The sequence below is a fragment of the Mus caroli genome, unplaced genomic scaffold (genome assembly GCF_978045245.1).
Source record: "Mus caroli unplaced genomic scaffold, Mus_caroli_1 scaffold_1, whole genome shotgun sequence".
Taxonomy (NCBI): Eukaryota; Metazoa; Chordata; class Mammalia; order Rodentia; family Muridae; genus Mus; species Mus caroli.
The window spans coordinates 53726329-53751433 of NW_028227256.1; the positions used below are offsets into that span (position 1 = coordinate 53726329).

The 25105-nt window shown below is 42.0% G+C and overlaps 1 protein-coding gene across 5 annotated transcripts in view; it reads right to left on the bottom strand.

Moving 5' to 3' along the window:
- Satb2 (SATB homeobox 2) overlaps positions 1-25105 on the bottom strand; it is a 177087-nt gene that overhangs the window by 30272 nt on the left and 121710 nt on the right. For all 5 annotated transcript variants that reach the window (XM_029481375.2, XM_029481371.2, XM_021161889.3 and 2 more), the window contains 3 exons: positions 22320-22532; positions 17823-17978; positions 4742-4939 (listed from right to left, as the gene is read on the bottom strand). In XM_029481375.2, the coding sequence (XP_029337235.1) occupies positions 4742-4939; positions 17823-17978; positions 22320-22532 (567 nt within the window). The remainder of the gene's footprint in view (positions 1-4741; positions 4940-17822; positions 17979-22319; positions 22533-25105) is intronic.

Genomic DNA, 25105 nt, shown 5'->3' on the forward strand with positions numbered 1-25105 from the left:
CTTACACACTAGTAGTATCCTCGAATTGAAACAATCAAAAATGTTTCCACACACTATTAAATATCCCCTGGGGGACAACATTGCCCTGGTTGCAAACCATTGGTGACTACCAGCAACATGAAGGCTGTGGCTTAGAAGATGCCAAGAGTTCCCTGAGCCTTTGTCCAGATGAACAAAGGCACAATGGTGTTGTTTGCTCGACACCAGGTCTCATGTTCTCACTCAGTGCGCTGCACGGAACTTTAACATTTAAAAACAAGTACTTCTCAAGAAACCATAGAGCAGCTAACTCCAAATCCCTGAACTTAGAAAACAACCCACGGAAACTGTACAGTGGAAATACAATAAAACAGTAAACCACGGACTCCATCAACAATTTGGTGGATGCTCCCCAATCAACCCTGCTCAGGGACTAGTCATAGAATGAGCAATGGCCTTTCTTTTTATTGCATTCTCAGAGGCAAGTGTGGTCAGACAGAGGCAAGCAGGGATGCCAACAAATGTCTGTGTTCTCACTCAGCTGGTGTTCTGGTGATCCTGGCTTCAGCAGGGCTTAATAGCTACTCAAATATTTCCAATTGTAAAGTATAGTTGTTACTATGAAGGCCTGAATACAAGTAGTGTTTTTTATTCTAAGCTGAGGATTTCCATTTGCTCTAGGGCAGTGGTTCTCAACCTTTTGGGGGTCAAGTGATCATCTTTTCACAGGGGTTGCCTAGGGCCACCAGAAACACAGATATTTGCATTATGATTCTTAACAGTTGCAAAAGAAGTAGCGATGAAATGATCTTATGGTTGAGTGTCACTACAACATGAGGGACTGTATTGAAGGACTTCAGCACTGGGAAGGTTGAGAACCACTGGTCCAGTGCATCAGGCCATAGTAACCATGTGGGAGAAAACACTAACCACAAGAAACTTTGTCTCAACCTGCTGGAGTGAAATATAAAACTTACTTGCCTTTTTTACAAAATGTTCTAGTTTTGCGTTGTTTCCCTTGTCATGTGCCCTGCCCTCTAAGTTATTATATTTTATGTGTATGAGTGTTTAAGTGTGTATGCCTATGTACCATGTATGTACCTGGTGCTCATGGAGGTCAGAAGAGAGCATCATTTTCAGGACAGCCTGGAATTGGTGTCTGGGCCATTGTGAGCCATTATGTGGATGCTGGGAATTGAACCTGGGTTCTCTGCAAGAATAAGTGATCTTAACTGATAAGCCATGTCTCCATCCCTTGTCTCACTCTCTTGATCTTCTCTGTGCTATCTACTCTTGAACCAGCAGCACTCAGTAGATTAGAATTTAATTTCTTAATGCTTCTCCCCATTATCAACTCACCAATGAGGCTTTTTATATTACTCTTTCTTAAAACATCTCCCCTCTTCATAAATTTTAATGCCAGAGGTATGCTTACTGTCTCTTTATATGCTGAATTGATACAGACGACCACACACTATTGAGAATCTATGCTTCTTATTTTCCCCAAGGCCCAGTGTTCATTTGCCTTGGGACAATATATCTCTTCCTGTGGACATGGGTTATATATGGCTTTACAAAGTGAGTTCAGAGTTAAAGCCAGTTTCTACTCAGGTAGGTTAACTGGTGTTTCTAATAGCCACAGGACACTTTGTAAGGCCAGATACTTCCACGTGACCTGAAAACTACATATTCCTGGGGAAATATGAATTCCAAGGAGGAGACATGTCATTCTTCCATCACCATCAAGTCTAGGAATGACAACATTCCTACATGGGCCGTAAACTCAGCAGAGGCTCAGCTGTAACCTTGATTCATCTGTGATGGGAAGTTACATCAAAGACACACTTATCAGGTGACAAGCAAAGGGTTAAGTAAAAATGATCAGAACATATTATGTGACATTCTAAAGAACTAAGTGGTATGTAGGGAAAAAATTAAAGCCATAACTAAAGGCAGTACCATGGCTCTGATGCAACTGCTTCAAATGTAGAGACATGACCACCAGGGTCAGGTGATCAACAGTGGCAAAGAGGCATAATGTATGCAGAATTTGCATTAATAAAGTGGAATGATGTGTGTACAAATGCACAGGGTGTGGCTGGTATGAAGTGGCATGACGGTGTGTGGATCCCCATGGAAACGGTGCAGCTTCAGCTATGTGGGACTTCTTGAGCTTGGTGGACCACATCTTCTGACTCTCTAAATTTTATGTAGAACCTGATAATTTATAACTGTGGGTTTAAATTTTTAAATCTTCATGATCCTAAGAGAAGTGTATTCCCAGTGCACATAAGACTGTGGTGCATTTCTAAATTCTGAATGTAAACAACTGGTAAGAAACCATGGGCTTTGAGCTGAAGAACCTCACAGACAACTCCAGATGAAGGCAGAGACAGAGCCAGTGTACCCATAGCACCCAGGTTAACAGACCAATATAGTAAGTCATTATACTCACAGATCACTGTCTCTTGATCTTCACCATTTAAGGAAACCTGGAGACTAGTATACCCAATTACAATGAAATCAATTGGTATTCTTCCATGCCCACCAAGAGAAACCCCCTCTGCATTTTATGCTGTATATATGAGACGCCATCACTAATTTCATTCATCCTTAATGATTTAGTGATGGTACATTTCTACCCAATTAGACAAAAATGCAGCATTGCTAAACCAATAATAAGCTTATAGATGAATTTTAAAATTCCTAAAATATGTAAGCATACCTATCTTTTTAATTGCAAATGATAGAAAGGTACAAGTTAAATCCCAACTCTTAAGTCCAATGGCCTGGCATGTGCTCAGCCACAGACAATGTCATTATGGCTAGGTATATTTCAAGTCAGTCTTCTACCAGGCACAGTGGCACTTCCAAGGAGGCTGTGTTGGCTGCATTCTCTAGTTTAAGAGCATTGCCAGCTGTTTCCAGTGATTATCCCTCATTTTTATATCATGATTGTAATAAATAATGAATCCATAGATTTGTATTTTTCTGACATTATAAATTCACTGAAGTAGCGTCATCACTCACAGGGAGGCTCAGGTTTTACTGTAGTGGGAGAGTCAAGACTGATACACAGGACAAATTCAGTGTAGAAAAAAAATGGCCTTGTTTGTGAGTTCCTTAGTGAAGAGCTATGTGATAGGAATAAACGTCCAGAGTGTAAGGGAATTTGTCTTAGAACTACTGGAAGTCGACATAAACTGGCACAGCACAGCACACTGAAAATCACAAAGGCTGATTTGGCTTACCCATGAACTAGCTCTGATTTGGAAAACACAAAAGAACAAATGAGTGAAGTGCCTGGCTGAGATTAGTCCTCTTAGACTGGTCAACTGTGTGACTACTGATCTGGATGCTCTCTCATCTAGCTAGAGCCACATAGATGATAAGGTCTGCACAGGAATCCAGACAGGTGAGATGAGAGCTATTACCCAAGGGAAGTGCTCCTCACTGCAGTGAATAGTGAGTCTCCACGGGGTTATTTCAAATTTCTGTTTCCAGGCATGATGGCGCTGGGTATGCTGAAGTAGGAGGATCTCAAAGTTGAGGTTGACTCGTGCTGTATAGTGAAACCCTGTCTCCAAAAGTCAAAAAAAAAAAAAAAAAAAAACCCACAGCAAACCCAAAAAGCTGTGAATTTCCACTTTCGTCACTGACATGTGGTTAGATGGTTCTACCTGCTGCTACTCTCAAGAATAAAATTTTACAGAAAAAAATTTGCTTTTGTATTGGACTAAGACAGACCTTGAATATAAGGCCATGAAAAGTCCCTGGTTGCTGAAGCAATCTTTGGTGTTCTATTGGTTTAAATCAGAAGACTGAACCAGGCTGCAGAAAATGAGAAAAATAAGGGCGGCAGGTAATGAGGAGTTTCCTAAAGGGTGGAATGTCTACTCTTGCTATGGTCTTTTGCCTAGTGCTATTTCCTGGATATACTTAGTGCTCCACAGTACTGAAAAATACAGAACGGTACTTCGAATCACAGGGCACTTCTCTGGAAGTGTTTGAATCGGTTTATTTTCTGAAATAGATGGTTGGTAAACTCTGCTGAGCTCTCTTTAATTTGAAGAAATTAAAAGTCTGAAAGCCACTGTTCTGTGTGACTCAGTACACTGGTCTAATTATCTGTAGGATGCTCCTTGCTGTAAGGATGAAGCCCTGGACAGGAAAAGATCAGAATAGGGAGAAAAGAGAGTATACATTGTGGTTCAGCCTCCCTGAATAAGTGGCTCTGCTGTTTATTGACCCTGCATCCTCCTGCCTACCTACCCTGGGTTCACTGAGAACTTTGTAAACACTGCCTCAGTGAATCCATGAGTCACATGAGTCAGAGCATGACTCTGACAGAGAAACTGACTTGTAAAAGCACTACAGTTTTGGCTGAGATGCCAACACTGATAAATTGAGATCTGAGCTTTAAGTTGGATTCCCAGGGCCCAGTTAGTAGAAGGCAAGTTTTCCTTTGATCTCCACTCAGTGTGTGTGTGTGTGTGTGTGTGTGTATGTGCACACGCGCGTGTGTGCATACATTTAGATGTACATATACTCAAATAAATAAAAGTTAGAAAATAATAGGAGAATCTGGTGGACACTCTATTTAATTATCTGAGCGACCTGCTGTCAGAAGAGCCATTGCCATTGGCATGGATTTCCTGGTCATTCTGTGACCTCCTCTCACAGGACATGATACTCTCCCAGACCCTGAGCAGGTGCTGCCAGCAGAAAGCTTCTCTAAGGCTGGGGCTGGGGAGACACTGACCTGCACGGGCTCAGGTGGGAGCTGGACCACATGCTGCATGCGTTCACTGTGGTGATGTCGAGATTCTTCCTCATAGATCACATCCCGCTCATGTTGGGGAAGATTCAGGAAACGGCGGATGGTGCAGAGATTCTCCCAAAGGGTGCGGTTTTCTGGGCTGGGGTTCTCCTTCCAACGAAGCAGTTCGCAAAGCCAGCCCTGGAGGGAAGGAGATCCTGGGAGTTAGGACTGCAGGGTGTACAGCAGCTATGTGGGCCTAGACTCCAAGTCAACTGCAATCCCCAAACCATGTTTTTATGTCAGAATTATTCCCATCAATGGTAGTAGTTACTGAAATGGTCCAACTCTTAAATCCAACCAATGACTATGTTGATACTTATGCCAATGGTCAAGAGTCTTCACATGTAGCCGGGCGTGGTGGCGCACGCCTTTAATCCCAGCACTCGGGAGGCAGAGGCAGGCAGATTTCTGAGTTCGAGGCCAGCCTGGTCTACAAAGTGAGTTCCAGGACAGCCAGGGCTATACAGAGAAACCCTGTCTCGAAAAAAACCAAAAAAAAAAAAAAAGAGTCTTCACATGTTTTGTTTTTACTTTTTACATCATCATCATTATTTTGAGCTAAGCCAAGGCTAACCTCAGATTCACAGTATAGTCAAGGATAACCTTCAATTCTTGATCCTTTTGTCTACAACTCCCAAGTACTGGGATTACAGGCTTGTGCTGTAATGTCTGTTTATAGAATGGAGAGGCCTGGAGATCAAACTCAGGACTTCCCACATGCTAGGCAAGCACTCTACCAACTGAGCTATATCCCCAGCCCCAAAATCTTTATTCCTATTGAAATTTCTTAACACATTCCTATAGAATACATTCCTAATGAATTTCTTAACAATCCATATAACAGAATCTTCTAGATGTACAAGTGAGATTATAGTTACACTTTCTCCAAAAAAGGATTTTTTTTTTATTTTCAGCCATAATTTTTTACAATACCCAACTTATAAGTATTCTACTCTAAGAAGAGAGGAAAGACAAACAGGCATATATTATGAGATGGCAAATTAAAAGAAAGAAAAAAGAATGTCTTGGGTGCCAATAGTATTGTGTCTTCTAGGCAGTTAATGTCCTTCTCATCATTTGTAACCCTGCAAACAGAAACATCCTCCTCGGCTAGAGTCAAAGACCAAGGTACATTTGCTTCATCTGTGGACATGCTGGGCTCAGAGCCCCCTTGGCCACACCTGCAGGAAGGGAGACAGTGGGTCAACCTGCACCTGCAAGTGCCTTGTCCCAACTCTGCCAGGCGGATGTTCCCACTCTTACAACTGCACGAGGAAGGAAATGCAATGCAAATGATGGCTTATATGAAAATAATACAGAGGCTGTCAACATCGCTCACTGACTTGTGTCAAAATATTTTACCCAGTAGCTTTCTAACCCATCACTTCCAAGCTACGTCGCTAATTTTAAAACCAAGAACTGTCCCACAATTCATCTCTTGCAAAAGGGTAGAAAATTTTTTTCTTAAAAGGTGCATAAACACAACTGAGTTTGTGAGAAACAAATCCCAAGTCTCCACATACTCTCCATCATCACTGTAAGCCAACGAAAGCTCCTGACACGCATTGTAAAAACCCCATATAATATCATAAGCTGTTGTTTGTCTAACTCTCCACTGTGTCTTCTGCCTTTACCCAAAAAAAGGCAAGATTTGATTATCTCCGCTGCATCAGCCAAGACAGCAACACCAGCTGTTCTCATTGTGCAGCCTCCTCCTCACGGCCTCCATGTTAATAACCTGATCATTCCATTTTCCCCTTCAACTGCCGGCTGCAGCACCGAGAGGAGACAAAAACCCAGGCCTGTGTGCAGCAGCTGTGGGCACTGAACTGTGAAGCCACTGGGGATTTATAAACTAATCTGTAACACAACACTGCCTTGTTTTTACAAGTGAGAGGCCACATTTGCGCAGACCTGATCTTTTCTTGCAATAAACTGGGAGCTTGGGAGAGTTAGAGAGTTAGGAAGAATGAAAACAAGGTATCTTACCACTTGCTTGCAAATGTTTTTTTCCAAGTACTTCTACAGCCCTTCCCCCCACAACTCGAGAGACAGGTAATAGTTAACTTTCAAGTGCCATGCACATGAAAAAATGAAGATAAATTTTTATCACTACCAGAAAATAAATTATATTTTAATAAAAATCTCCTGGTCCCAAAGTGTTTTCTCGGGGGTTCTTTATACAAAGGAAAGAATTCTTGAGATGGAAAATAAGCCATCTGTGGAAAAATTAAGCTCCCATTTCTGTGTCTTTTCACAGATCTGAATTAAGTCTCTAGTGAACTCTTTCAAATGTTTCAAACAGGTATGTTTAACATCTCCCAGGGGAGGCAATAGCATGGAGACCAATCACTGAATGGAAAATAAAAACAAAAACCTACATCTGTTAAAAGATGAAGTTCTGAGATAGCCAGACCTTAAGGAAGACAGCACCTGCTGTTCAGCTTCAAGGATGCACATTGCATTGTGGGAAGCCACAGCTTGAAGGAAGACAGGTGACAGCTGAGTGGTATCTCCACTTATGACACTTGGAATGTCTCGCACAACATCCATTGCCACGTTTGATTTATATGCACTGTTATAATCTGTGCTCATTACACTCACTTAGAACTCACTATAGGCTTGTTATGGACTGTGTGCTATCTGCCATCGGTCTTTAAGAAGTGTAGTGCTCAATTTGCCCACTGACATGCAAGGTCTTGACCTTGAAGCTATTAGGGAGTGGATTAGACACAAGTGTGATCATGTGTACAGACATAAGCAAACCAAATTAATTTCTGGCATAAGGAAGTAGCCAACAAGGCCCTGTTCTTAGGGCAGCAGAGAACTTCCTCAAATCCCTGATGGGCTGAGCTAATGGCATGTTTAAGGGAACCTAGTTTGGAAGATGAAGCACATTCATGGTATTTAGAGGGTTATTAATCAAGTTTCCCCACAAAGTGTTTGCTTGGCTGATCAGATTAAGGGAGGGAGTCTTCAACAGTGCACCCCCACCACAGCAGGCCCCAAGAAATCTGTGATACTTCACAGCCTTGGCCATATTGCACCATGTGTACCCAGCTGCTTCAATAATTAGCTTATGAATGTATCAGCTGGTTCTGTGATTTTTATAAATAATAACTAACCCACAGAGCAGAAAGCTTGTTGAGAGCCCGCACTAGTACAAAGTGGTAAGGAGCTCCTAACTCTAATTTGCTCTACAAAATGCTGATATTCCCACCAGCAGGACTCCTGTGATGCCATTTATAAATATTTATTTCTTATCTGAAATGGCAGTGCATTCTTTGGCCAATGTTCTTCTCAGTGGCCATGATTTGCTGCCTCCTCACTTGCTCCCTCTGCACATTTGCATGCTAGCCTTCCTCCTCACCTCCCATCCCATCCAGCATCTTTTTGTTTACGCCATCCCTCCAGGAGGCCATTTGGACACTGGCTCCTTCTTCTTAATAGGGTCTCATATTTGCTTGTCTAGTGGCTAGTGATTATGTAAAGAAGTGTCATGCTCTTGCATGAACACATCCGTACCTGTGTAACTGTGAGAAAACCCATCACTGAAGAAATAAAGGGTCCCTATGTTGGGTTTTTTTTTTCATTTATATAATTTTTGCATACCATCCAAGAAAGTTTTGCAGTATCAGGCAAAAAAAAAAAAAGTGTAAATGTCAAATAAAACAGTGACAGATGACTGTATTCTCTATTGAATAGCACTGTTTCTGTCATGCATGTTCAATGGGAACTCATGAATTATTAATAAACAAATCTCCTTTTTCTGTTAAAAATCTCAAGTAGGTTTTTTGTTGTTGTTCCCTGTGTGTTGTGTGGAACATTCCTGAAGTATTTTCATTTTCAAACACTAACACAGTTCATCTGATCTCCAGCGACCAGTAGCTCCTTCCTGTCCTCTGTGGCTTCCCTCTTATTTTAAGTCTGATCTTATTTTAAGTTCTGATTAGAGATTAAGCTGAATATTCAGGCAGTCCAGTTAATGTTTACAGTCTAATAAACTGGTATTCTATGAGTTTCAAGGGTGTGAGCATGGCACAGAATGGCAGATAGCACTCAGATTTCCAGCCCTGAGATCTGACTTCTCAGTTCTTGCCCTGCCCTGAAATGGACAACCCTAGAGTAAGTGGCTGCTCTGTGGAAGATACTGAGTATTAAAGGGGAGCCTCACAAAAACAGTGGTGTCCCCTGGTTCTTATCTCTAGGACCTGTTATCTCATTCCTGTCATAAACAGCAGACAGTAATTAGCTGTCAGAGTTCAAAAATACAAAGAAGGAATGACCTTGACCAATTGGCTAGTAGACATGTAAGAAAGTACCAATTGGTCAAGGCCAGCTTCACTACTGAAGCTATACTGACACCACAACTGTCACAATACATACCAAAAAAAGGCAGACTGTCACATGAAATACCACAATGGGCAGACTGTCATTCAGAAAGTGGTCTTGGCCCAAATGCATAACCTCGGCCAAATGATGAAAAAAAAAAAAAAAGCACACAAATCAAAACCAAGAGAAGCTTGATGCAATAATCAGTCAGTACTCTTCAGATGTGGCACAGCCATAAAAGATGGAGGAAGAATCACAGAGTAAAGACTAATAAAAGTCACCAAACAGATCAGGGCATCCAAGAACACAGACGTGAACAGAACAACTAAGGCAATGGGATCACACTGTCCATGGAGAACTACTTGCTCATTTCCTGGTTTTGCTAATTGCACCACTATAAAATTTCCCTACGGTGATGGACAATGTCAGCACTAAGAGGTAAGGCTGGTACACGACACAACAGCATTAGTTCTATGCTTTTTGCTTTAAACATTGCTGTGTCCAAAATGAGTTTTAAAAAGTTTAAAAACTTCCAGAGAGCACTAGAACCTACATATTGAAAATATACACGGAGCCCATGAATATGATTCCAGAGAATGCATCTTTACAGTGGGGCCCAGTGAGGGGGCAGCAGTTCAAAGACTGACTCCTGGCAACCAACAGTTAATGAGTGCCTAACCACTCAGAAAATAAGCAAACGGTATTTATTAACGTTATATTTTAGCCATCTCTTCAACCTCTTAAGCAAATTTCCCTTGGCAGCAAAAACAAGTCTGATGGTCCTCTCTAACTCTGCAGGTGAGGTGACAGTCACACCCGTCAAGGTATCGTTTGTTTACAATCCACATGTCCCAGAGAGTTGGATGCCAATCTGAATTTACTAAGCAAATCATGTAAATGTATTAGGACTCTGTACTACTTGAAAAACTATCCCACCGATTCTTTTTGGAAAACAAGTAACTCTCATCTATCGTTCAGAAAAGGGGGTTTCATTGCTAAGTTGCAGGAAGGAGACCGCTGGAGGAGGTGACAGTGAAGACCACGAACTGCTGCTGCTTGCCCCATCCCTCAACAATTCTCCAGGCGACCTTATTATCCAGGCACAGTGAATTACTCAGTCCCTGCAGACATTTGGTATATGCACATTACCATCTCCTCGCTTTGCCATGCTACCCTCTTAGCTGTAATACCTCCTGCCCAGATCAATAATCCCTGGAGATACTGTTCTTCAAGGCTCTTGTCACCTGGCTTCGCCTAATCTCCTGTGAAAACTTTTTGCTCGCTCCTGCCTGAGCCTCAAGCACGTTGCACACTCTTTCACTGTGTGGTGAGTGTTAGGTGTAGGTGTGTCTGATGTACCTTCATCAGGAGGGCTGGCCTCTTCTTGATGGGAGTTAACTGACAAGGCTGTGCTTCTTGATCTACCCTCTTCTGAACAGAGTACTCCTCCTTGCATACAGTGGGTGCTATGCAGATGCTAGTTATATTGAACTGGCACTACTGGGTTATACAGAAAAAGTAACACGTGGGGATTATTTTGTCACCTCAAAGTCAGTTTGTTAAAGAGGAACACCAATTTCCAAAAGCAGCCATGACAAGGTCTGTTTGCCCATCTCTTAATATGTGAACATCTCATCTTAATGCTATATAGCCTCTGGGAGCTACTGAAGGCATTTAGACTGTTAAGATAGAAAATCAACTCTTCTTTGGTTTCCTGTCACACTTTTTTCTATTTAGCATGCAGTCCTTGGGGGGTGGGGTAGTGTATGACAAAGTCAAAGACACCATTTAGCCTAGATACCGTTTTTGTGCACATTGAGACCATGCTGTTGCATATTAAAGACAATGCACATGACCTGAGAGTGAAGCATGTTCTGTCCGAGCTGTACTGTTTGGGGTTGTCTAAAAAGAATGACATGCATCACTAACACCAAACTGACCACTTAACAAGCTGGTCTTGTTCTTTTGAGCATCTTCTATGTGGGCACTGGTGAGAACTTTCTGTTACTGCTCTCATAGGGGTCCTTAGAGTTTCCCTGGATCAAAACTAAATGGAAACTGACAATGTCCATTTCAGTTTTTAACTACCACAGGCTGAGAATGTTCAAATTACCAAGGTATTTATAGAACACTAACAAGGCCTGGCTTGAGTGGGTACTCATCAGGTATGAGTTTGAATTTAATCTCTAAAGTTTAGGTCTAAGTACTACAGGAGATGGAGGGGACCCCAGAGGACACAGAACATGGAGTCCTGTCCATGGTACTGAAATGCCTGTGTATGACTTTGCTAATTTTCCTGTATCTAGACACTGGTTAGGACTCTTCCACCACTCATCAGGTCCTCTTCTTGAAACAAAGCAATAATATTCCAGCCCTGGGGAGGCAGAGGGAGAAAAGTGGCAAGTCTTAAGCCAGTCTGGATTTTGCTTCAAAAAGTATTCTTGGCTCATGTCTTGCTCTAGTCTCCAGCAAAAGAAGGTAAAGTTACCTCCCCGAGCCCCCCAGGGAAGATGGCTGGGAGATCCCAGAAGGGAGGACCCTGTCATGGTGATGTTCCCCATTCTTGATGTGTCTGGGAGAGAGCTGGAGAGTGAACTCCAGCTACTAAACAGGAAGCTGCACCACCCTTCTGCCCCTCTAGGAACTCTAATGAATGGGAAACTCAGCAAATGAACAGTTCCTCAGAATGACTCAAGCTTCTTGCTGCAGAAATCTAACAGGCCATTTCCTCACCCACATCTTCAATACAGAAAATGTCAGCATATGTAACCAAAAGGGAATGTTTTCTGAGTTTCTTAAAGGAAAATTCATATTATTAACCACAGACAGTTCGCTTTCTAAATGGAAGCACAGAAAGTCCCCAAACAAACTTGTGTAACTGTGGAAGGATTTCTCTTCAGCTGGTTGAGACTCTCCTCAAGTGTGAAATGAGCCAGATAGTATTCTGCTCTTGTTTCTTCGTCACTGAATTCTCTTTTCATGAATCCAATAAGTGTCTATTAAAATAAATAACCCCCCTAATGATTCAAGATAACCTAATCAAGAAAGCTGAAATAGATAAGAGGCTAAATACGGGGAGACCTGTCAAGGACTTCAATGAGTCTCTGCTGAGGATGTCATCTAAACCTGGAAAAAGGGATGTACTCAGTACTTGGTTACAGTTCAAGGTTAATTACGTTTTACCTTGCTTGAAGTGAGTGAGTGCTGCTTTTCCTAGTGTCCACAATTGTATACTAAGTCCTAAGTTGAGCCCTCATGGGGATCGATTTTCAGCTTTCTCTGGGCTGCCTTAAGCATATCTTTCACATTTCTGTGGATGTGTTTACAAAGATTGAGTCTGTAATTGAGAGTAATGAATTTTTTTTTAAATGATTCTTTAACCTCTGCTGTGCAGGGTTTAAATCAAGAAGGGATTGCATAAAAATGTGTCACCTCTACTGCCACAGACCCATGGGAATGTGCTCAACTTCACAAGTCTCTGGAGGTTTACTTTGCTGCTTTGTTTAAATGTATACACATAGACATGTACACATGGGTACACATACATGAAAAGCCATTCATACGTGTACAAAAGAGTAAGTGTGAAACCGTGTGGTCTCCATTCATACTAGAAACATATTAATAGCAAAATGTACCTTACTACCATATTAAACAATAAATAACCGTGATGTTTCCACCTCCTTACTTCAGGCTACTTCAGGTTCTTACTCTAGCAGACGTGATAAACTTTATGCTAAGCAAACTTCCTTCAGGACCTAGGAAAGCAGGGGCATATGTAAGACTTGTGCTGGGTCAGAGCAAGGACTATATGGAGGGAAGCTAACAAGTAGTGCACAATTTGAAGGGAGTATGGCTGCCAGTGGATGCTAAATCATGTGGTGTACCCTAGGTCCTTGGCTTGCTTCCACCTCCTTGTCCTGGCCCTGCGAAAATAACGCATAAAACAGTTTCCATGGCTGGAAGCACTGCTAGATACCCATGTTCTTCTCTGGAAGAACCATGGCATGGCTCAAGCCTCAGAGAAGGCCCTTTAACAGGGAAGCCAGATTAGCTTCAAAGTCACACCCAAGTTTCCAAAGGAACCATACCATAAACAGACAAAATATGTCAACTCAAAATACAGAAAGAAAAAAAGGGTTAAATACCAATACCAACTTTAATGGCATTCCAATTTTGAGAAATTCTTGAATACTGTGACCAACTTCCATTGGTATCTAGTTAACAATGCCAGTAGACAACAAGAAGACCAAATAAACAAAAACTAGTTTTATACCATAAAACAGATGGGGGCGGGGAAGACAATTCTTTATTATAAGCTTGCTATTAAAACAAACCCACGGGGAATGTTTGCTGATGCTCCACAGCATTCCTTCAGGTTATGCCAAAAGAAGGAAAGACTGGCAACCAGAGACCCACACCGATGTGGAGGCAATCCTGTGCTCACTGCCCACATACTGTGATTCCAAGGACCACTTCCATGGGCTGTCCCAAAGGCCCTGCTGGACAGGCAAAGCACACTCAGTATTAGCCGACTTCTGCTAAGGATAAGCGACACAACAAAGCTGGGAGTCAGCCACCTTCTGGCTGTGCTTCCTGACACTTCCCATACCACAGAAATGAGCACAGCCACATATTTATTTCCAACACCCTCCCAACGATGTGACCTTAAAATAATGTTAAATAATTTCTTTTGAATATATACAAAATGGCAACAGTTTGGTCTCATGCAGCATAAGGAATAAAGGCTAAGAAACTCTAATAGTGAAACTAAAGAAAACAATTGATATTTTATAAGTTTACTTTCCCATATAGAGATCTTGCCTTTAAGAGATTCCTTATAGCATATTTTTAAAATCCACACTACTGAAGGCAATAGATACACTCCATTATAATCCCTATCAAAACCCCAATGGTTGGTGTGGAGAGTGTAGCTCAGTGGTAGATAACCTCCTTGACATGTATGAGACCTCAAGTCAATCTCTGGCACCAGGAAACAGGCAAACAAACAAATTCCATTTACATTCTTCACAGATATAGAGATGAATTCTCTATTTGTAAGGAACTACAAAAGTCCCCTAAAGAGCCAAAAGTCAGAGACATCATACTTCTTGATTTAAAATTACACTACAGGGGCCAAGGCACCATCTCAGTGATAAAGCACTTGCCTGTCACCCACAGGGCCCAGAGGTTGATCCCTAGCACCTCCAACAATCAACTTTTGTTACAAAGCTAATAGAATTTCAGAATGTAGCTGTAAACACAAACACATGGGCTGAAGGAACAGAACAGAGGGCTTGGAACGAAATCTAAAAGTACAAAACTGATATTTCAACTAGGATACCAAGAAAACACAATGGGGATATGGAAGTTTAGTGGGATGAGGATCATAAGTTCAAGGCCAGCTATGTACTGAGACCCTATTAACCAACCAACCAACCAATCATTAAAAAATGTTCCAGAAAACTAGATCTTCATATCTAGAAGAATGAAATCAGATGCTTATGCCACATAGAAATCAACTCAAATTGGTGGGGGAAAGACCCAAATCTAAGACAAGAAACAGGCAAGACAAACTATAATTTGTTAAGCTGTTAGTTGAAAATTCAGAACACACATTTTTAATGGAAATGTGGTAATAAGGTTTATAGGTCTATATAGAGAACTAGTGCATATGAAGCACAGAGCACACTTACATGTGAGCAGACACACTAGAACCACTGGCATGCAGAAGACAGGTTTTGTGAGACTACGATGGTAGAACTTTTCACTGTGTCTAGAAACTCTTCTCTCTCTAGCTATAGAGAGCTCAGCATCTTGTCTTCTCCGCTCTTGCAGTGGAGAGAAGACCTTCCTAATCCTGCACCCTCCTGTCCTCTTGCATGAGGAAGGAGACCCTCCCACCCTCCCTCTGGCTATAGCTGCAGAGCTCCCAGGCCTGATAAGGTGTGGCTAACAGGGAGACATGATTCCCCCCAACCCCCCCCCCCCCCCCCCCAGTCTTCAAACCAGGGCCATTTCACCAACAACCTCTGGGTTAGCTGTTTGTTTTCAGTTCACCTCCTTTGCTTTATCCCAGCAGCCTTGACCCTTCACTTTCCTGCATACAGGGTAGTGGTCAACACTATCTTTAATAACTGATTGCAGCCAATTCACAACAAGTGTGAATGGGTCTACTAGATGATGCTTGAGTTCTATTTAAAGTTAATTTCTAATGAAGTGGAGGACTGAGACCTATATCTAAGCTTCAGAGCTCTCAGTCTCCTCGAGTTCTTAAGAGTTCTTAATTAACAACTTCACTAATTTGATCTCTGCATGATCAGAAAGCCCTGGAGAGGCATTAGCCTCCTCAGGCACCCTGAAAACTCCCAAACCCTCCGAGAAAAATAACGAAATGACACAGTTAAGGAAAGGAAGTGGAGAAAGCTTTGTTCTCTCATCTCTCACAACCCAAAGACTCTCACAACCCAAAGACATGTGTGCACGTCTTGGGGAGGTAAAATCTGGCCAAGAGCCATACCTGCACTGGAAACATACCTTAAATGTATGTAGCAACTCAAACAATTGCGTTTGCTGTTGGATGAATGCTGGTGCTTCCATGACGGAGTTTCTTTTATGCTGAACTGTCTGTCTCTAAAGCTATCTTACTTGGCAGTACCCCCTCCCCCCCCACACACACACCTTTTAAGAAACATCATTCCTGAAATACTTATCTGGTCAGCTATTTGAAATATGGTTCTCTGCCCAAAAATTTAAAATAAGAGACCATTCTTCTGAGGAAACAGAGAGACTTCTAAGTGTCTCACCTGCACGAATGCTCAATTTTATCCTTTGGAATATTCAGAACCACTTTTCCAGATTCTATGAAATCAGGACTTCTGATTTCTCAGGGAGCCCTCAAAATTGTTAACAGCCAGCTGGCAAACACCAACTCTCAAACAGCCACCTGAGTTAATGTGGAGAGGCTGGAGGCCTTGCTACTCCCAACAGCCACAGTGCCATGGCAATGAGAAGCTTGTGTGCCCTCCAAGCTAGGTCTCAGACACTGGTCTTCAGTATACTCTTATAAAAGAAGGCCCAAGTAAAACTGTGAAATGGGTGTCAGGATACAGAGAGGGTCAGGTCTGCAAAATCACTGGTGCAGCTCTTACCTCCACTGCACATTCACACATATGCCCCTTATTACCTGCTGGAAAACCATTAAATGCACAGTAGTTTTGCCAAGTGGCGTTAGCATTTAACAACTTCTTCGTTTAACAGTTCCAACTCTCATTATATTTTGCCATGTGGTACATGGGATTTTTGTGTGTTTAACAGTTTAGGGAGGTTCTGTGGTGTTTTCTTTTCATGGATTTTTCATCCTATGGTTAGACATATCTTAGCAAACTCGGCCCCCTAGTTTCGTTGATGAAGGGCGTCAGAGTCATTTTCAAGAATGACTCCATGGAAACTGAAAAGGGAAATAAATATTTCAACTCTCTCTCTCTTCACTAAAAACTGAAAGTAAGATACTGTAAAACTGCAGGTCAAAAAAGAGGGTAATATGCAAACAATTAGTCTAAATATACTAAAGATGACATTTATCATTTTAAGGACTTAATTTTTATTGAACTCTTTCTTGTTTAATAAAAATGTGACAACCAATAACTTAGCACTAGAGCACTCAGTAGTAGCTCAGTACCATGTAATATTTAGTAGTAACTATAGCATACAACAGACCTGTTGGGAAGAGGGCACAGACCATTTGACCATTTGCATATGTAGGAATGAAAGCATTTGTCATGCAAAGCACAGTGGAAATCAAGCTCAAAATCAAAGGCTCCCAAACTTAAGCTGCAGCTAACTTCCATTTCCTCTGCCCTATAGTAATCCTGTATCTGTGAGATAAAGAGCAGTGCCCTTGAGCAGACCAAAGGCGGTAGCTGCCCCCTTAAACAGGCAGGGAGTGGGGAGTGGGGGGGGGGGAAGATCCCATCAACTGGTGCTGCTTTCAGAACGGAAGCCACGCATCTGTGTGCTGGGTCCCCTGAGCATCGCACTCCCTGCAGCTCTGGTGCTGAACACTTTTACTGGATAAGCATCTATGTTTTTCTGCTAAAAGATTTTAGCACTTATTCTGGAACCCCCACGTGTGTTTTCTCCTGGAAAAACAACTGTATTCAAGATGTGAACGAAACACCTGACAATCACGTGTCTCTGGGGCTAGGCAAAAGTGGTTATTATAGCAAACTCAGCCCTTCCCCTGGTGGGAATCGGAAGGTGATGAGCCCTAGTTAAACATGGTCTCAAGGAAGGGGCTGTTATGCACAGGCTAAATTTTTTTTTTAATTAAAAAACTGCTTCCTGAGGAAGTGAAAAAAATTTTTCAATGAGTGTCGGAAGCTTTGGATAAGGGAAAAAAATATTTTAACCCTTATTCTTTAATATCAAATACTTATTTAAGAGAATAAAGCCAGGTTCTGGCATTGTCTCTCCTCTGAACTCCGATGGGAGTTCCAGCAAAGCCATGGGGCAGAAGGCAGAACATGATGGGCTCCCCAGGGGTTATTACTGTTATTATTATTATAAAAACAGATGTGTTTTTATTGGAGGGGAAGGAGAACGGGTCCCAGACCTCCATTTTGCTCTTTAAAAGAAACAAAACAAAAAACAAAACAAAAAAAAAAAAAACAAAAAAAAAACACCCACTCACCTGACTTTTGTTTGCAGCCACTTTGGCAAACAGGGCTTGAGACACCTTGGCTCTTTTCATCTCCTGTTGGATCTCGTCATAAATGGCAGCTGTGATGTTGACGTTGGCGCCGTCCACCTTAATAGGGAGGTCTGTTGTCGGTGTCGAGGTTTTGGCCTACCAAGAGACCATGAAAATAATAATTTAAAAAGTGCAGCATTCAGAGCGACCATCTGTGCAGAAATTATCAGAGGGTTTCAGTCAGCTGATGCCAAACCACATTAGCTACAGAGGGGCACTTCCTGTCCATTATTCTAATCAGGTTAATTGTGATTGGAAATAATTGCAATGCATTCCTATAGGACATACAGAATCCTGTCAGCTCTTGCTTCCCCTCACAGTAGCCTGGTAGCTCACAGGTAGGAAGGCAACCCTGAGCACACCAAAGTATGACATCTATCTTTACAAGCAAGCACACAGAACACACTCACCTTTTTCTTTGTAAAACATGACACACCTTACAGAAGAGCCAGTTCTCCAAGAAAAAAAAAAAAAAAACAAACCTGAGTAGATGGGTAGAGGTCTCTAAATAATAAATTATTACTCAATTTAATGCACTCCCGCGAGTACCTCTCGCTCTTTATTAAGGCTTCATGTATGTTATTTGAGTATGTGCGGCTCCTGTCATTATCATCATTATGCTACCCAGACAGTCACCTAATTTCACCTAGGAAATCACTGGAAATGAAACAAAATTTCATTTCATACAATTCGGCTTCAGATGCCTTCCACGAGCAGCTTTCATTTCCTTAAACTCATATTGTGGTTTCATGCATTCTGCCGTGTGCGTTTTAATCGAATGATTTCCCATTAGCTTCAGAGACAAATGAAGGACAACGCAGAAGGTGTCGTGCTTGCTGGGGTAGGAATACCTTAAACTATCCCACTCAACCTGGTCCGAAAGACTCCCAGAGAGGCCTTGCTTAGTCTGATCCCTAAGCTGCTGACCTGGAAGGTCCAAGCAGATTTCCTAACCATGGCGACACAACTCAGGGACAAGTCAGCCCAGCCCGGGGTACACAGGCATTGCTGGCCTAAGTTTGGTTCTTTCTGACATCACTCACTCTAAAATCCCATAACAAGAATGATGTCTGTAAATCACAACTCTCCCTGTGTTGGTGCCCTGAGCTGCACCTCCCCTAGGCTGGCACTATACAGGTCTGATGGAAGACAGCATGCAGTTGGGACATGGCAGACTTGTGCAAGGATGTCGTAAGCCTGGCCTACCTGCTCTAAGTTCCCATGGAGGCTTGGCTTCCTGAGAGAGCATGGTGGAACTTACCATCTTCCTTTGCCCTCCTCACCCCAACTTCTTTACTAGTTACTGCCAAGTCAGAGTGACTGTAATTTATGGACTTCTGTGTGCCAGGCTCTCTAGGAAGACTGCTAACTCCTATTTTATCTTGTAGCTCTTATAAAACTCCAGTAGTATTTTATCTGAATTTTTATTTGCAGGTAAAAGAGCTGAAATGACAGAGGTCTTAACTTGGTAAAAGAGCTGAAATGACAGAGGTCTTAACTTGGTATAAAGGCCATGCAATAGTAAGGGTGTTCAACGAACACCTTGACTTCAGAGCCTCCGGTCTCTTATGCTACTCCATTTCGACATGGGAGAGGTTGCTGTGGCAAGTATTCTCTTCCCACAATAACTCAATCCTCTAGATTCATTTTTTCTAATCAAACTATGTACCTCACCCACTGCACACTCCTTGCTAAGAGAATGATAGACCATTTCTCACCTGCTGTTCATTGTTGAGGTGTACCTCAGTGCTTAAATCTTCACTTGAACACTTAGAGCTAAAACACAGTAGTAACTGTGGTACATGGGTAAGATTCTGAATTCTGGCATCAGTAAAACTACAGTTCAACTTCCTACTCTACCACGCAGTCATGTGAACTCACTTATACGAGCTGTTTATCCCAGAGAAGTCTGTTTCCTCACTGGAAACACAAGAATGTCACCACAAACCAGCAGTGGTGGAATTCATGCAGAATGCTCACAGTACTTGCTGTGCCACCAGGGAGAGGGAGTAAAGGACCATTCTCACCCCATGCCATCTTGTTACCAAGGACACTGAAGATACTGGCCACTGAAGAATCATGAGGAAACACTGGAGGTTTAATTTAAAATCGGGGACATCTTCAATGTATTGATAAACAGATAATAAAGTGTTGGAGGATTCTGGAAAATGATTTGTTTAAAGCTGCTGGTATGTACAAAGATGCTCCTCCAAATGAGGACAGTGTAGCTCCCCCTCACATCCACCCTCAAACAAGAGATCTGTAGAAATTTGCATCATTTTTTTCCCAGTTACAAGACAGGGTGTCATGCTGGCCTTGAACCTGCTTTGTAACTACTGACCATGAAATTATTGTCCTACCACCTCCAACTCCTAAGTGCCGAGACAGCAGGCATGTATCACCATTTTCTGCTGCTGTTGTTTGTACAAAGCATCTTTATTATTGAGATATGTCAGAGCAAATTTTAAATACATAGACACATAGGTATGCATTAAATGTTGAAAGTTTCAAATAACTTTCTTTTCCCAATCTTCAGCAATAGATACAGAATAAAATGGTAATGAATATACAAGCATGGTTCTAGGATTATAATCCTCAAAAGTATGTCTGAATATTTCATATGTATTTTCAGAAATAAAAAAAGCAGTAAAATTAAAAGCACAACTTCCTGTACTTATCCATTAAGGACGTTTTATCTAGGAAATTTCAAGATTGGATCCTAACTCAGACAAGGAAAATGCCCTGATGTGAAACCATGTTAAGCTACTCAGGCTCTAGAAGGGATCATGTCTTTGGAAAGGTGCTGGTGATACAATCTTGTTAGAAAACTATTACAAAGACACTGAAAACAAAACAAACTGACCTGTGCCATTTTCTAACAAGTACAAGTGGCCTTCTTCCAAGAGAGCTGCTTGAGGTGTGTGTGGGGGTGGGGGGAGTGGGGGGGGGGGGGGTGGGGACGACATGGAGTAGGCAATGTGACTGGACTCTCTAATAATGGCTAAACGTTGTAAAAGTACTATTGAATTTACTAGCAGTCAGTACTAATGCAAACTGTCAATGTCCTAACAACAGTCCACTATGTATTCTTTGATATTTAAAGAGAAATAAATTAAAAGGCCTGCTTACAGATGTCCAAAGTAAGTAGTCAAGTCTTTAGCAGTATGACTCATAATTTACAAGTAAAACAATTTGGCAGGGTGTGACAGAAGGTGATCCATAATTACAAATCTACTGTAGGGTGCTAAAATAGAGTCAAGATATGTGGGAAGAAAATGACAATATACCTGAGAAGGCCCTAATATTCCTACCAGAATAAAGTTCTAGTTCTGTGTTTAGTCAGCTTCTTGGAACTTATCAGAAAGCTAACCAAGAAGAATAAAACTATAGTTTCTTAGCAAAGCAACATTTGATTTTTAATGTACCCAGTTTTCAGGTTTGCACAAATAGGTAGGCTTTGAGAACCATTACTCAGAATTTATGCAACCCAGAGAACCAGATCGTGAAATGGTTTTATCTATGTCAACACAGCAGGGGAGCAGGGAGTAAGTGGAGATGAGCAGCTTACTTTTGAACTGGAAGTGTGCCCTGCCTACTGTGAGCTCTGAATGCTTCAGAAGTGTGCAGCAGACAGGGAGGCCAGAAATTCCCAAATCCTAGAGTGACAAAATATGAGGCTCCCTGTTACCAGGACCCATCGCTCTGGCCTAGCTACTGCACCCTCACACACAGAACTTTTCCACTATGTTTCTTTAAAAAAGAAAAAAAAAAGAAAGAAAAAAGAAAGAAAGAAAAGAAAGAGAAAGAGAAAGAGAAAAAAGAAAAAGAGAAAGAAAAAGAAAAAGAAAAAGAAAAAGAAAAAGAAAAAGAAAAAGAAAAAGAAAAAGAAAAAGGAAATTTCCTTATTTTATTGTTACTGGGGGTCTGGGTGGCATAGGTACACGAGTACAGGATCCCCCTGGAGGTGGAGTTACAAACAAAGATGATAATCAGTCTTAACTGCAGAGCCATCTCTCCAGTCCTCCATTTTATCTTTCTGAATTGCTCACAGCAGCATCTGAACTACTGTTTCTTGCCCTCAACCACACTTCCACCCCCAGAAAAATAAACAAGCAATGAAAGGAAAATAAAGTAGTTGTTATACAAACACAACCCCCACAAGAATGCCACTTCTTCTTCTTCTTCTTCTTCTGAAACTGTACAAAAGACAGGAACTCACCTCCTGCTCTTGCCCTGCCCCCTCACCTGCTTATGTGGAAGAATGGGATTATCCTAATGAGAAGGGAATAACACACCTCCACAGCACAGGATTACCTCATGATACAGCCAGAGGTTATATCCTTTGACCTGTTCAATGATGTTTCTTGGTTTTCAAGGAAAAACAGAATGTCCATGAAGCAAGAGTGAAGTATGTGAAGTGTGGAGCAGACAGCTCACCTGTGGGGTTCGGGAGGAGCTGGGACTGCTAGAGGCAGAGGACACCATGCTCACATTGGGGTTCATGCTCCGCTCTCGCTCATCCTGGTAAATGCGATCACGCTCCACTTCAGGCAGGTTGAGGAAGTTCTGCATGGCCCTCAGGTTTACTAGAAGAGACTGAGATGCAGTCCTGGGATCTTCTTCCTTACGCAGTATCTCTGACAATAATCCCTGGTAGAGTGGGGAAAAATAGGCAAAGTCATGTCTACGGATTTACGGGTATGGTTTCCGTCTCCCTCGCCAACTGCCCCTCTACTTGTTTGGCATAACCAGCTTGAGAGAATATCAGGAACATGCCTAGTTCCTTAGGGAGGAGTCTGTATGAATGTGTTCCCTTTCCGGGGCTGTGCCTTATTTTAGGACTTCTATTCTGCCACCTCATCATCGCTGTAATAATCCTATGTGTGCCAATGCCAGCGAGCAAGGTAGGCGCTCAGGAGGAAATATGGAGCTGCAATTACCACCAGGTGCCTCCAGCAAGTATTTCAGGAGCTGTTAGAACTCTCTCTGCTTGAAACTGGGAACTCTTGGCAGTCCTGCTTAGCTTTACGAATCTGCCAAGTTTGGTAAATTTAGTTCCGACATTTAAACAGCATGGGAGATTTACATCAATTTAAAAAAAATAATAAAAGTTTGGCTGAATTTCTGTATGACCGGACACTGGTTTCAATATAGATGCTTCCTAAGGTAAAGGGAGGAGGAGAACAAAAAGCACAGATAACCTGTCAACTCTGAGAACTTCCCAGGCTTCACATATAGCAGCTATGCTTTCATAGGTACTATGAGGCACCCCAGTCTTTTGTGGGGTACCCACATGGGAAGCTCTAATTTCAAGTGATGAAAATGTGGTTACGTTAGCTAGGGACTGGGACATGCGCTAACTGTAGTGCTGATAGGCTCTGATGTCCTGATCGACTCAATGTTTTCTGAGTTTGTGACTCAACTAAATATGGGGGTTTTAAAAGCAGGGTTTTTGTGTACTCTGGTGACACAGAATTCACAAAGATTTTGTCGATACTCTAGAGCAGCATGGCCTAAGAGGACAGTAGGAGATGAGCTAGAGAAATGGCTCTTAACATACAGGCCTTGACCCTGTTAAGAGTCGAATAACCCTTTCACAGGGGTTGCCTACCAGGTATCTTGCAGGTGAGATATTTACATCACAATTCATAACAGGTGCAAAATTACAGTAATGAAGTAGCAACAAAAATAATTTTATGGATGGGGTCGCCACAACATGAGAAACTATTAAAGGGTTGAGCCATTAGGAAAGTTGAGAACCACTGAGCTAGAGCGATATTAAGACAGAGGCAGATCCATTACTGTCGCATGCACTTGTTGGGTTATCACACAGAAGCATCATTTCATATTCTCAGCTTTTATCCTTTTGCAGGGCACTCACTTTTAAAGTGAGATGAGGGCTTACAACTGTTTCTCTAAGAAGAGCTAAGATGCTAATCCTGTACTTTGAGCACACAGGCAAACCGAAGTCACAAAAAGTCACTTCTATGGACTGTGGTAAAGCTCTGCATGTGCCAACGATGCTTTGCACTGAGGGAAATTAATACAAGTGCAGGAGATGCAGCTCACATATAAAACAGCAGTGGCTGTAAGGAGAATTATCCTCTGGCTGGACAGAAGTCTGCAGGGTATAGTGGGCATTTTCATACAAATTAGCATATTGTGCCGTAGTATGGCAAATACCATTTATAGGGAGGCATGTCACACAGTTACCAACAATCAAGGAAGTATAGTCATCATTCAGAACACCACACAGGGACTGGAAAGATGGCTCAGTGGGTAAAAGCACTTGCCTGATGACCTTGGTTTGATTCTTGGGGCTTACATGGTAGGTGGAGAGAACTGACTCCTGCAACCACGTGTACACGCATGCACATGCATGGGTGTGCACACAACATACCATACACATACAGAGAGATACATAAATAAACCTCGTTTTTAAAATCATACAAAACGACTATACTGCAAGGAAGCTACCGACAGTGTGCCATCTGCTAGCTCTGAACGTAGAGGGCACATTACTGTGATTAGAGGAATCCTAATACCTGGGATAAGTGCCTACACAAACATAGCTAGGACGCACATGGTGTTGGCTTGAGGTCAGAATGTGAATAGGGATAAAATATACCATATAATGAAGCTAGGAGAAATGTTAGAGAGAGAGAGAGAGAGAGAGAGAGAGAGTGTGTGTGTATGTAATGTATGTATGTGTGGCGGAGGAGGGGGCTGTGTGCTAGTTAGTATGTGGGCATGCACATATGTGCTCAAGGAAAGAGCAAGGTAGGTGGTATGTGTAAAAATATCCTATTGCTGAAATGATTAGAGGAAAATCCAGATCTCACGGCATGCTTTTAGGAGCAACAAGTGAGGCACTTGTCTTCCTGGAAAGTGTGCATTCCATGAATCGATTCTCCCGAAATTAAGAGTCACTTGTGCCTTGGGTCACCCTGCTTCCCATTTTAACTGAGCAACCTGAAATGTTCATAATGGATTTGCTTCAAAGATTTTTTTTTAAAACATATCTAAATTAATATGAAGAAAGGAAGTGGATTTTAAATTGTTCCCAATTTCCAAGGTCAGTAAGACAGTAAGATTGATACTCTTCTGCGCTTTCTCTCATAATGAACCATGCACAGAAAGAACAGTTGGTTTTCTCCCTCCTCCCCAGCCTTCCTCCCTTCTGTCTCCTCTACCCACCTTTTCAAGATTGTAATAAAGGAATT